Source organism: Somniosus microcephalus, chromosome 11 (genome assembly GCF_052327205.1).
Source record: "Somniosus microcephalus isolate GS21.2 chromosome 11, FLI_Smic_1.0, whole genome shotgun sequence".
NCBI classification, from domain to species: Eukaryota; Metazoa; Chordata; class Chondrichthyes; order Squaliformes; family Somniosidae; genus Somniosus; species Somniosus microcephalus.
The window spans coordinates 192,843,682-192,857,280 of record NC_140997.1 but is presented as its reverse complement, the minus strand read 5'-3'; the positions used below and the strand labels follow the sequence as shown (position 1 = coordinate 192,857,280).

At 41.2% G+C, this 13,599-nt stretch overlaps 1 protein-coding gene across 5 annotated transcripts in view; it reads left to right on the top strand.

Annotated features, from left to right (window-relative positions):
* LOC147111074 (filamin-B-like) overlaps positions 1–13,599 on the top strand; it is a 185,621-nt gene that overhangs the window by 85,094 nt on the left and 86,928 nt on the right. For all 5 annotated transcript variants that reach the window (XM_086001571.1, XM_086001570.1, XM_086001569.1 and 2 more), the window contains 2 exons: positions 9,662–9,910; positions 10,444–10,541. In XM_086001571.1, the coding sequence (XP_085857697.1) occupies positions 9,662–9,910; positions 10,444–10,541 (347 nt within the window). The remainder of the gene's footprint in view (positions 1–9,661; positions 9,911–10,443; positions 10,542–13,599) is intronic.

Sequence of the window (13,599 nt, the reverse complement as noted above, 5' to 3'; positions counted from 1 at the left end):
GGCTGGCAATCAGTAACTAGTGGTGTTCCGCAGGGGTCAGTGCTGGGACCTCAACTGTTTACAATCTATATTAATAATTTGGAGGAAGGGACCGAGTGCAACATATCCAAGTTTGCTGACGATACAAAGATGGGAGGGAAAGCAATGAGTGAGGAGGACATAAAAAACCTGCAAAAGGACATACAGGCTAAGTGAGTGGGCAGAGATTTGGCAGATGCAATACAATGTTGGAAAGTGTGAGGTTATGCACTTTGGCAGAAAAAATCAGAGCGAGTTATTATCTAAATAGAGAGAAACTGCAAAGTGCTACAATACAAAGGGATCTGGGGGTCCTGGTGCATGAAACACAGTTAGTATGCAGGTGATCAGGAAGGCCAATGGAATCTTGGCTTTTATTGCAAGGGTGTTGGAGTATAAAAACAGGGAAGTCTTGCTGCAGTTATACAGGGTATTGGTGAGGCCACACCTGGAATACTGCATGCAGTTTTGGTTTCCATATTTAAGAAAATATATACTTGCTCTTGAGGCGGTTCAGAGAAGGTTCACTCGGTTGATTCCAGAGATGAGGGGGTTGACGTATGAGGAAAGGTTGAGTAGGTTGGGACTCTACTCATTGGCGTTCAGAAGAATGAGCGGCGATCTTATCGAAACATAAGATTGTGAGGGGGCTTGATCGGGTGGCTGCGGGGAGGATGTTTCCACTGATGGGTGAGACTAGAACTAGGGGGCATAATCTTAGAATAAGGGGCTGCCCTTTCAAAACTGAGATGAGGAGAAACTTCTTCACTCAGGGTAGTAAATCTATGGAATTTGCTACCCCAGAGAGCTGTGGAAGCTGCAACATTTAAATAAATTTAAAATGGAGATGGACAGTTTCCTAGCAGATAAGGGAATTGGGGGTTACAGGGAGAGGGCAGGGAAGTGGACGTGAGTCTAGATTCGGATCAGCCATGATCCTATTGAATGGCGGAGCAGGCCCGAGGGGCCGTATGGCCTACTCCTGCTTCTACTTATGTTACTTATGGTTGGGTGAAGTGTCTTGTGGTGTAAGTTTCACCTATTATTTGGCTGTGAAGGGTTTCTCAAGACTTGGCATTTCATCCTTTCACAGAATATTCTGAAGCTGTGGGGTTTCTCGACCTTTTTTTGTTGCTTCCTCAATCCATTTACAGACTTAACTGATACTACTTTTTAAAAAAACGTGATCAAGATAAAAGCAAAAGGGACTGGGCATCAGTAGTTTATCTTGAAGGTTGCTGTCAATTTCTCAGTTTTCCCTTCCTGTCTTCCCCCCCACAGTCTGCTTTTGTCTTTTTAATTCTCCCTGAACTACAAAATGCTATTCTTTGGGCAATGTTGTCCCAGGATGGAATGAGCTATTATTCTGTGATGCTACTTCTGTAGTGTATGTGCTTTAAGTCAGAACTACTTTTTACAGCTCCTGTATACTGTAGTACTGGCAGTAACCACACTGGTATATAAGCTGTGCGCATGCCTCTGTACTCCAGTCTAGAGATTGCCCTCCTCCAGTAAAGACCTGTTATTTGTTTATGTACAGCAACTGTGTAATTATTTATCCACTGAACCACGGATCTACAACTTCCAGTTATGAATCTCAACATTCTATTAAGCTTGACATTTTTTTCTCTATGCAATTATGTCAAGTTTTAAGAATTCATGGTCAAATGTTTTTCAAAACTAATCTAGCTTAATTACTCCCAAGTAAAGTATGAAATGTCTCCTTTGCTCTTGAGCAGTCTGGAAGAAAATGCTGCATTGGGGAAATTGCAAGGGAGAGGTTCCAGGAGTTGGGGCTTAATTTGCTGAGAGTAGAGATGTGCCGGAGACCAGGTCTGAAGAAAACTAATTGCAGCAATCTGTCTGCATTTACAGGTTTTATGCTTGGTACATAGTTTAAAAACTACTTGAGACTATTGTACAGAGAAAATACTCCATAGATTTGACTTTGAATCCTATGTATGCAGCTGGTGATGTGAAATTGTACAAATGCTAGCATTTAACAGTCACAACTCTGCATCTGGCTGTAGTTTATTTAGTATACTACAGGTAGACTACCCTTTTATCCGGACTTACGAAAACCGAAACCCTCTAAAAACCGAAGGTTTTTTCGGTCAGCGTAAGTCGTGCGCACGACATGACCAGAGTGGCGCACGACTTACAGGCCTAGCCGGATAAGGGATAGTGTAGCATTTTTCCGCACTTCTGAAAACCGAAATTGCTCAGCGTAAGTGTACCAGCCTTTATCCGCACATCCGAAACCAGAAAACCTCAAAGCAGAAAGTGGCGCAAAGCATGACTTCTGAAAACTGAAATCGCTCAGCGTAAGTCGTGCGCACGACGACCCCCCCGCCGACCCCGACCCCCACCCTTTCGGATAAGGGATAGTGCATCCTTTATCCGCACTCCCGCAAACCGAATTACTCTGAAAACCGAAGTGTTTTCGTGCACCTTCCGAAATTTTCCTAAAACCGAAACGTGGCTGGTCCTGAGGTTTTCGGATAAAGGATAGTCTACCTGTATTGCAATCTATAAAAAAAAAAAAAAAATAGATTGTGTAGGTGCCAAGGCTTCTTTGCAACACCTCCCAAACCACCTAGAATAGTGCAGCAGGTGCACAGGATCACCATCCTAACTTGGACACACCACCGTGACTTCGTTGCTCAGTCAAAATCCTGGAACTCTCCACCTAAACAGTATTGTGGGAGCACCTTCAGTACATGGACTACAGCTCGGGAAGGCCCAGCACCTCCGGACAGCTAGGGATGGGCACTGTTGGCTTTGTCAGCGATGCCCATATCTAGAGAATATATATTTCCTTTTACATTTTTTAATTTCACACTTTTTCCTTGGATATGGTGCTTCATATGGTTTGTTTTTAAAAATGTGCCTTTTAAACTATAGAACCTAATGCAGCTTTAATCAAGCAAAATTAACCTTTTTGGGCTGACAAAGGATGATTGACAAAGATAAATGTGTGAGGGTGAACAAAACACACTGCCTTTTTTATATATAAAAAAAAAATTAAAAAAAATAAAAATAAAAATTGGTCACCCAAAAAGACTGGATTCTGTGGATGCATGACACAAGATTTTTATATAATACTGGCTAGACTTTTTTTTGGGTGGGATGTTCAGAGTTAAAAAGACCTGAGGAGGAAACCGAATGAGTTGGAACAAGTTCTAAAGGGACCATAGCAAAATACTGTGGATGCTGGAAATCTGAAATAACAGAAAACGCTGGAAAAACTTATCAGGCCAGGCAGCATCCGTGAAGAGAAACAGTTAACGTTTCAGGTCGAAGACCTTTCATCAGAACCTTTCGAAAGGTCTTCGACCTGAAACGTTAACTGTTTCTCTCTCCACGGATGCTGCCTGGCCTGCTGAGTTTTTCCAGTGTGTTCTGTTCCATGTTCACCCAACCACTTTGGAAATAGGTGTCGCCTTTGTTTCATTGTCAGGATGCACAGTAAGTAGCAGATGATGAAACAGTCAACCAACATCAGCTGTGTCTTTTATAAAAAAACAAAAAAAAAAACAAACACAAGGCTTATGTACCAGGTTTTGGGAAAGCTAAGCAAATACCAGATGTGCCTCTGGAGAATTTGCCCACGTCTAAACCAACCACTGACTTTGAAGAAATTACCTCTTGTTGAAAGACTGATGGTTTGGTGTATCCAAACTTCTAAAAAGGCATTTGACAGCCAAAGGCAGCGGGGATTCATGGTATAATTTGGGAATGGTTAAGAAATTCTGAAAGGTAGCGCTTAAATTAGAAAATATTTAAGTGGGCGTAACTGGTTAAAGATGTGAAATGGACTTCTGGGTAGGGTAGTGGAGGTGAAAACTCAGCATTTTAAGAAACTGGAGTCTTTCTGGAAGGATTGATTGAATTGCCTTCCTCTCCACGTTTGTCACGACCTTTTTAAAGATCTAACCTTATTTTGTATAGCAAAAACACGAAGCCACATTTGAGATTGTGTGCAGTTTTGGGGTAGTTTATGCTTAATTAATTTTACTCTATTTTAAAAGACATGGTAATAACTATCTAGGAATGGAAGTGTAGGGCAGGGCAATGTAAAATAATCAAATGAGCAAAATAGTTTCTCCTAGTTTTAGGCAGGAAAAGGAGAAATATTATTGGACAGTAGGTAGTAACTGACCAGGGATTCATTATGGAGGTGGATCTATCTCCAGAGATTTGACCATGCAATCTAGGGTGATGCTTCAGTGCAGTACTGAGGGAGCACTGCACTGTTGGATGTGCTGTCTTTAGGAAGAAATGTTAAACTGCTCTCAGGTGGATGTAAGATCCAATTGCCCAATTTGAACAGGAAGGCATGTTCTACCTGGGTTATCATGGTCAATATTTATCCCTCCACTGCCATCACTGAAGAAAACTGATTTATCTTTTTGGAATTTTGCTGTGTAAGTTGGCTGCTGCATTTCCTACATTACTACAATGACTAAACTTCAAAAGTACTTAATTGGCCGTCCAGTGCTTTTGAATCTTTTCCCTCTCTCGTGCCATATCTAATTTGGAATGAGTGGAGTTGGTGGGTTAGATTTGAGGCCCAGGGACAAATAGCCTTTTACTTGTTCAAAATTGATGCTTCATTTAACTGGTTTATATTTACTGTAAAATGGCATCCTGTGTTTAGTTTTTACTAAACTGTTGATTGGGGTTTATTTTTCAAATGCAGTCGATCACTATCTTCTTCCAATTATGGATTGTTTGGCAAGGTTGTTCAATGCCTTGTATGGTCTATAATAGAAGTGATTCTGGATTTGTTCTTGACAAACCTCTGAATTGTTAGTGATGTCTGGTGATTTTAAGTTTGTCTGATACCTGGAATGCATCAATGAAGCTTTTTCCTGAAGTGACAGGAGTAAATTTTTTAACCTGAATATTCTACATTTAAAATCCTATTAATTGGTGCATGAACTAACTGGATTCCTTACCTTTGGTAAGTTAATGCAATTCATCTTGAGCCTCAAGTGGAACAATAGGTAGGCAAATGAAGGGGGTGGCAACTTTCATATTTCAGCACTACTGGGCTGGGTGCACACCCAACTCTAGTTACCGTTTGTTTGCATTTACAAATAAAACCACCCATCCTGTTTAATATGGAATCTGATTCAATTAGAGTGTTGATTTTTAACTTACTTTGTCTACTCCTATTGTGAGTGTAGCAACAACTGTGTCTGACTAACTGGTCCCTGCCTGAATTGAGTGGCTGAATGCCAGACCATCTAATGACCTTGCTAGTTTATGTCCAAAATAAGCATTTTCATCCAGGCGTTACAATACTTTGTCGATTTGAACATTTGGCGCAACAAATTGTATGCCCAGCAGTTCAAGGACTTGGTCAGATTAGTGCAAATTTATTGAGTAAAAGCCAAAAGATTTAATGGGAACCTCATTGTTCAGGTAATACCTCATTGTTGCAAGGCTGGAATGTGTCTGCTGGAGCCCTACAGGGGTCTGGTACAATCTGCAGTTGCTATTCACTTTGCCTAGCATCTGCCAGTCCTGCTCTGAAACAAGCTACAGATTGCATGAAAGGCTTGAATGATTTTTGCCCCTAACCCTTTGACTGGATGAGGCTAGAGAGCTCTTGCACTAGAGTACATTTTAGTACAGTATGTTGAGATTTTACTATATTGCTTTATCTTGATCAGAATTTACACTTTTGGCCATGGCTAATTAAGAACGCTGCTATTTTATATACTTGGCTCCTTTGACTTGAACACAATTACTGTTGCTTTTGAAATGATGGAAGTTAAATTTTAGCACTGCATCAGCATGCTGTTCATGCTGCAAGAGTAATGGGATGTGGTACTGGAGTTTTAAATTTGTAACAGTTTTAAAATTTTGTGATTTAGCTGATCTGTGATGTTGTTCATGGTGAGTCAGGCTTGCTGTTGATCAGCCTTGATCTAGACATGAATGCTAGAGCTGAATGCCAAAGAAGAGATGAGGGTAAAGAGATCCATCACAGACCTCCCCTTTGTTATTTCCTCCCCTCCTGCTTAAAAAATCTCTCCTCCCTAACCTTTTCCAGTTCTGACACCGGGCTCAACCCAAAACGTTGACTGTTTCTCCTCTCATTGATGCTGCCTGACCTGCTGAGTGTTTCCAGCACTTTGTTTCAGATTTCCAGCATCTGCAATATTTTGCTATTGTAAAAGATGAGGGTAGCTCCTTTTGATATCAAGGCAGCATTTGGGCAAGTAGGGCACCAAGGAGCCCCAGTAAAACTGGTCAGTGGGTGTTCTACCTGATGCAGGAACGGTCATGATTACCAATCCTCATAGTTGCAGGATATCGCTGCAAGACTTCTTCATGGAAGTGTCTTCAGCTGCTTTAATCAATGGTTTTTTTTTATAAGTCAGGAGTGAGATTATTTCCTAACTATTGGTGTTCAGCTCCTTCCATAATGCCATGAAGCAGTCCATGCTAGCCTACAGCAGAATTTGGCTAACATCCAGGCTTGAGTTGACAATTGGCTGGTAATTGCCATCTCCAACAAAGGCCCAGCAACCTTCCTTGACCTCTTGATGTCACTGCCATCACAAAGTCACCCAGTATTGGCATCCTGGGAACCAGCTTAACTGGACCAGCAAATTAACATCGTGGCTGCAATAGAAACTTGTTTCAAAAGCACCTCCCAACCCTGTGACCTCTACCACAAAGAAGGACGAGAATTAATATTGTGCGAGCACCATCACCTGTATATTTCCCTCAATTGCACACCATACTGACTAGGACATATTGCTGTTCCTTTGTTGACATATTAGGTCAAAATCCTGCAATTCCCTACCTAGTACTGTTAGTCAAGCAGTGCAGTGGTTCCAGGAGAAGGCCTGCTGCAACCACCTCCTGGCAACTAGGGTAATAATACAGCTTCACCAGGATCACTGTACAAATTTCAAGTGGGTGGAGGTTTGGTGCTGGGTTGTGGAAGTAGAAGGGTACACAAATTCAAATTGAACTTTGATCCCAAGTCACTATCTCCTTTTGAGACTGTACAGTAAGTTGTGTTCCAAAAATGGTCTTGCCTGCTACAGATGGGTGCTTCCCCCTCACCCTTTACATAGCTCTGTAACCTAGGAGCCTAACTTTTCTACTGTGCATTCATTTTCAGAGATTTTTGTTCTATAATGCAAGTTAAGAAATGTTGGACTAAAAATGCTGTTTTCTAAGCCAGTTTCACAGTACTGCTTGGTGTTACTAAAAGGACATGCTTAAATAAACATTTAACTGTAGGACTTTTTTCTGAATTCTCTTTCCGAACTTTAATAATGGTAGTCCTTTCAGAATTTTTCAAGTTAATCATTTAGTTGTTTATCTCAATTTATAAACATAAGAAATGCAGCTGGTAACCATTTTGGAATAATTACAAAATATAAAGATTAAACGATGCCTAATTTCAAGTGTAGTTTAATCTGTCGCATCTTGTGATTAAATTCCATTTATTTTCTTCAGGAAAACAACCAGCATTTTGGCTACCTCCAAGTAACTTCATGCATGCTTTATTTTGTTACAGGCAACAAGAATTCATTTTTGTTTTTAAAAAAAAAAAGTTAATGACCGACTTGAAGTATACTAATATACAAGTATTGATTTGTCTTTATTGTAGTTTTTTTTTAGCCTTTGTTAAATAGGGAAGTATGGTTCTTAAGATATTACAAATTAAGAGCAACAAGAACTTGCATTTATATAGCACCTTTAACATAGTAAACTGTCCCAAGGTGCTTCACTGGAGTGTTACCAAACCAATTTTGACAGTCACATTAGAACAAGTGACCAAAAATTGGAGAAAAAAGTTAGGCGGTGCAGGTGTTTAGGGAGTGAATTCCAGAGCTTGGGACCTAGGCAGCTGAAGGCACAGCTGCTAATGGAGTGATGGAAATCAGATATGCAAGAGGCCAGAATTGGAGGACCAGAGATTGAGAAGTCCGAGTGCTCTTGTAGCCACTTGAACAGACAGATGGGGCCCTGATTTTAATAGCTCATCTGAAAGAATGCACCTTGACAATGCAGCACTACATCAGAACAGCAATAAAAGTGTCTGCCTAGAGTCCTGGAGTGTGGTTGGAAAAGACAGCATTCTGACTGAGAGTGCCATCCCTAAGCCAAGCTGAGGGAATGAATGATGGAGAAAGCTTAAAACTGGCATGTTCTGACAGTCCAGCTTTGCTGTCCACATGTACTTAAATGTGTAGGAGTTTGCACAGAAGCTTGCAGGCTCTGAGCAAATGGCTTCATGTTCTGGTCTTGGCTGTTGGTAGCTCTGGCTGATTTTTTTAAATTGAAGTTTTTTAACAATGTTAAATGGTGTTTTTTTGTACTCTTGAGTTTTTTTTTGTGGTACATTTTCTGTAACTTGTGAATTTGTTGGCTTGAAATTTTCTATAACAAGAATGCAAGGGAGAGGTGTGCATGTGCTGACTGACTAAATCCATGCTTTTGCTTCTAAGGGTTTGGAATAGTTTGTGTTTTTCCCCCAATTATCCATGATTGCAGTCTTTAAGTTCAACTTTAGGGAGAAAGGAACTTGTGTGGACAATTAGGTTAACTGGATCTTTGTTCTAAATGCATAGAATTGTTTTTACAACACGTGTTGTAATGAACATTCTTAATGTAAAAAGTGCTAGGTTGTCAGAAATTCAGGCACTCAAGTGGTGTTTGTAGCAAGTGTTTACTTTTTATGGTGAATGTGCCAAAGAGGAAACGGTCTAGTGATGAAATAACTTTTTTGGTGTTCCTTCAGTGCAAGAGATTGATTGATTGATTGGTTTTGATGATAATAATTCAACTTTATTGTCATTGCACAAGTACATGAACAACGAAATGTGATCTTGCAAGCTCCCATGACTGGGAGAAGCAAAGCCGCTGCGTCGGTATGCGCCGCCATTCCATTTCCACCATTCCTCCTGTCTGACAATCTTCAGCCCAACGCCCGGGCCTGCTCACCAGCCGCTCCTCCTTCTGTGACCTTCTCACCAACTGCCCCTCCTCGGGGCTCCTTCTGTGACCTTCTGCACCTGGTCTTCCCTGATGGTCACCCCTCCAGGTACTAACCAGGCCTGGCTCTGCTTAGCTTCCAAGCCTTGCCAGTGACCCTGTCCCTAGTCCCAGCAACTGTTAATATTGCTAACAATATTAGGTGTGGTTGTGTAGTGGTTAAATTACTGAACTGGTAATCCAGAGGCCTGGGTGACTCATCCAGAGATTGAGTTTAAATTTCACCATGGAACTGAGGAGGAAACCTGCCATGCTTACCTGATCTGGTCTACATGACGAGAGTCCCATGCCAAGCACAGTTGGTGCCTAATGAGCCACTCATATTTGTATTGAACCTCCGCCTTCTCAGGGCAACTAGGGATGGGCAATAAATGCTGGGCTTGCTAGCAACTGCCACACTTCCATGTAAATAAAAAAACAAAAAAAAAAAACAACCTACAGTCTGTGTGGTTGGGGGGGAGGGGGGAACACTTTGTTCAAAATACTTCCTGGAATAGTGATCTCTTAATGTGAATGAAGTCATTGTGCAGAAAATATACAAATTTGATTTCTCCACCCCCCCCCCCCCCCTCCCCCATGCTTATTAAATGGTACTTTGTGTTTGTTTTTCCAGACAGCAAAGCCATTGTGGATGGGAATCTGAAACTCATTCTCGGACTGATATGGACTTTGATTCTTCACTACTCGATTTCTATGCCAGTTTGGGATGATGAAGGAGCTGATGACACAAAGAACCAGACACCCAAACAGAGACTGTTGGGATGGATTCAGAATAAACTGCCTGATTTGCCAATCACCAACTTTAGCAATGACTGGAAAGATGGCAAAGCCTTGGGTGCTCTGGTTGATAGCTGTGCCCCTGGTAGGAACCATGTTGAGCACCAACTATGCTGTGCAGACTTCAATATTGTAACTTTTTTAAGCCCCACTTTTTTCTTCGTGTCTGTCACCAATTATGGACAGAATGAACTGATGACCTGAGAATCAGACAATACCTTTTTCAGCTGACCATTAAGATGCACATAAATAACCTGGCTTTCCTGCTGCCACCCCTCCCCCTGTGGGATGGTCCTGGATTCTGGTTAACCTATCTGTCCACCAATGTGGTAACATCAAAAACTGAGTGCAAGTGTGGACCCATAGAGAAAGATGATTTCTAATCTTCGGCTAGTCCAAAGGGATGTGCTATCAAGATTTAGCTTGGCGCCAACCACCTTGTAGAGTTCATTTATAGGGTTTCAAATAATGCACTGTCTGCCCCTCTCATAGGGTTAGTGCTAATTCCTAGATTGTGGCATTGCCATGTTGTGCACTAGTGTAATATGCTGTCTACCTGATTACATGACAGGGAATATCATTACTTATGTCAATATTTAACAAGTATTTTCTTTTCAGGTTTGTGTCCTGACTGGGAGATCTGGGATGTGGCCAAACCAGTGGATAATGCACGAGAAGCTATGCAGCAAGCGGATGACTGGCTTGGAGTACCACAGGTAAAAAGTAAACTATAACTTGATAAATAACTTGCTGCGTATACTGTAGATAAACCTGAAGGCCCTAGTCCGTGCAGTGATTTGAGGGTTATATTTTTAATTACGCAACTGCAATTTCCCAATAGTTAAATCTCACGACAAGTTTGGGGGGGTGGGTATGGGGGGTGGAAGAAGGTTTCTTTTTTAAAAATTGGACATGGGCCATTGTATCACTTTCATGTTAAACCGCATTGTGGGAAAACTAAGGTGGGGTACTCAAGTAGTGACTGGTTCCTGTGTTTAAATGAGCTAACCCAGTGTTGCCAAGAAATTTAACTCTCTCCTCTGGTTACACAACATTTACTGAAATAAGTTGCAATAGTATTGAGGAATTAACTGTCAGAATTATCCTGGTGGTTCGTTTCAGTACTATTTATCACCTTGAGTATAGTGAAAACGAGGTTTGTTACTGCTCTTGGTCCTTGACAAAGTTGCAACTTGGCTCAAATAGTATGCAGTTTTGGTTGCTTCATTGTAAAGGGGCTGCTTGGAAAAAAGCTATTTGTACAGGCATTCTGAATGTGGCCTAACAACTTTTTCAAGTTTTCATTGGCTAAATTATAATTCAGCCCTGATCTACTTCAACTATTGATCAAGTGCTGGTATTTCATAGAAACATAGAAGATAGGAGCAGGCCATTCGGCCCCTCGAGCCTGCTCCGCCATTCAATGTGATCATGGCTGATCATCCAAATTCAGTACCCTGTCCCTGGAGTTTCTCGGCATCCTCCTCACAGCACACATGCCCACCCAGCTTTGTGTCATCTGCAAATTTGGAGATATTACATCTAGTTCCCTTGTCTAGATCATTAATATATATTGTGAATAGCTGGGGTCCAAGGACCGATCCCTGCGGTACCTCACTAGTCACTGCCTGCCACTCGGAAAAAGACCCGTTTATTCCAACTCTGCTTTCTGTCTGCCAACCAGTTCTCTATCCAAGTCCATACCTTGCCCCAAATCCCATGTGCCTTAACTTTACACGCTAATCTCTTATGTGGGACCTTATTGAAAGCCTTCTGAAAGTCCAAATATACCGCATCCACTGGTTCTCCCTTTTTCTATTTTACCAGTTACATCCTCAAAATTCCAGTAGATTAGTCGAGCACGATTTACCTTTTGTAAATCCATATTGACTTTGTCCGATCCTGTCACTGTTTTCCAAGTGCTCTGATATTACATCTTTTAGAAATGACTCTAGCATTTTCCCCACTACTGATGTTAGGCTTACTGGTCTGTAATTCCCCGTTTTCTCACTACCACCTTTTTTGAATAGTGGGGTAACATTAGCTACCCTCCAATCCATGGGTACTGTTCCAGATTCCATCAAATGTTGGAAGATGATCAGCAATGCATCTACTATTTCTAGGGCCACTTCCTTAAGTACCCTAGGATTGTAGATTATCAGGCCCTGGGAATTTATCGGCCTTCAATCCCGTCAATTTCCTTAACACCATTTCCTTACAAATACTGATTTCTTTCAGTTCCTCCCCTTCATCAGGCCCTATGTTCCCTGGCATCTCTGGGAGGTTATTTGTGACCTCCTTTGTGAAGACAGAACCAAAATATGTATTTAATTGGTCTGCCAGTTCTTTGTTCCCCATTATAAATTCCCCTGATTCTGACTGCAAGGGACCTACGCTTGACTTCACCAATCTTTTTCTCTTCACATCTATAAAAGCTTTTACAGTCAGTTTTTATGTTCCCTGCAAGCTTACTCCCATATTCTAGTTTCCCCTTCTTAATTAATCCCTTTGTCCTCCTTTGAATCCTAAACTGCTCTGAATCCTCAAGTTTACTGCTTTTTCTGGCCAATTTATATGTCCCCTCCTTGGATCTTATGCTATCCCTAATTTCCCTTGTTAGCCACAGTTGAGTCACCTTTTTTTGCTTTATTTTTATGCCAAACTGGGATGAACAAATTCTGTAGTTCATCCATGCGGTCTTTGAATGCTTGTCATTGCCTATCCACTGTCAACCCTTTTGAGTGACATTCCCCAATCAATCCTACCCAACTCGTGCCTCAGACCATCATAGTTTCCTTTTATTTAAATTCAGGACCCTAGTCTGAGTCAACTACTTCATTCTCCATCTTAATGAAGAATTCATATTATGATCGCTCTGACCCAAGGGGCCCCGTACAACAAGATTGCTAATTAATCCTTTCTCGTTACATAATACCCAGTCTAAGATGGCCTGATCTCTGGTTGGTTCCTTGACATTAGTCCAGGAAACCATCCTGTAAACACTGCAGGAATTTCTCCTCCACAGTATTGTTACTAATTTGGTTAGCCCAATCTATATGCAGATTTAAAGTCACCCATGATGACTGCTGTACCCTTATTGCACATTTCTCTAATTTCCCTTTTAATGCCATCCCCAACCTCCATTACTGTTTGGAGGTCTATATACCGCTCCCACTAATGTTTTCTGCCCCTTGGTATTTCTCAGTTCTACCCATACAGATTCCACATCAGAGCTAATATCCTTCCTTACAATTGTGTTAATCCTTTCTTTAACCAGCAATGCTACCCCACCTCCCTTTTTGCCTATCTTTCCTGAATATTGAATACCCCTGGATGTTGAGTTCCCAGCCTTCGCCACCCTGGAGCCATGTTTCTGTAATCCTGTAATTTTCAGCCATGAACCAGTAATGTTTACTGAAACCAGTTTTAAAAGCTTTTGCAATTCTCAAAATACTGTGGTGCAGGTGTAATATTTTAATCTACCACAATGGTTTTTCTTTTGTAATTACTATGAACAGTACTCATTTTTATCTAAAGAATATTTGTGTGCTGCTTTTGTCAAATCTCACTCATGCTTCTTACCTCCCAGAAAAAAATTGTGCAACCAAACTCTGACTAATTGAGCTGAGTGAACACTTCTAGCCTAATGAGGATTGTGTAGGGCAAGTTGGTGCATCTTTTCCTTATCTGGAATGTATTGACTGAAGTGGTCTTGTGGCTAAATTTACTTTGGGAAAGAGAAAATTACAAGATAATTCAGCTTTTGGAAATGCA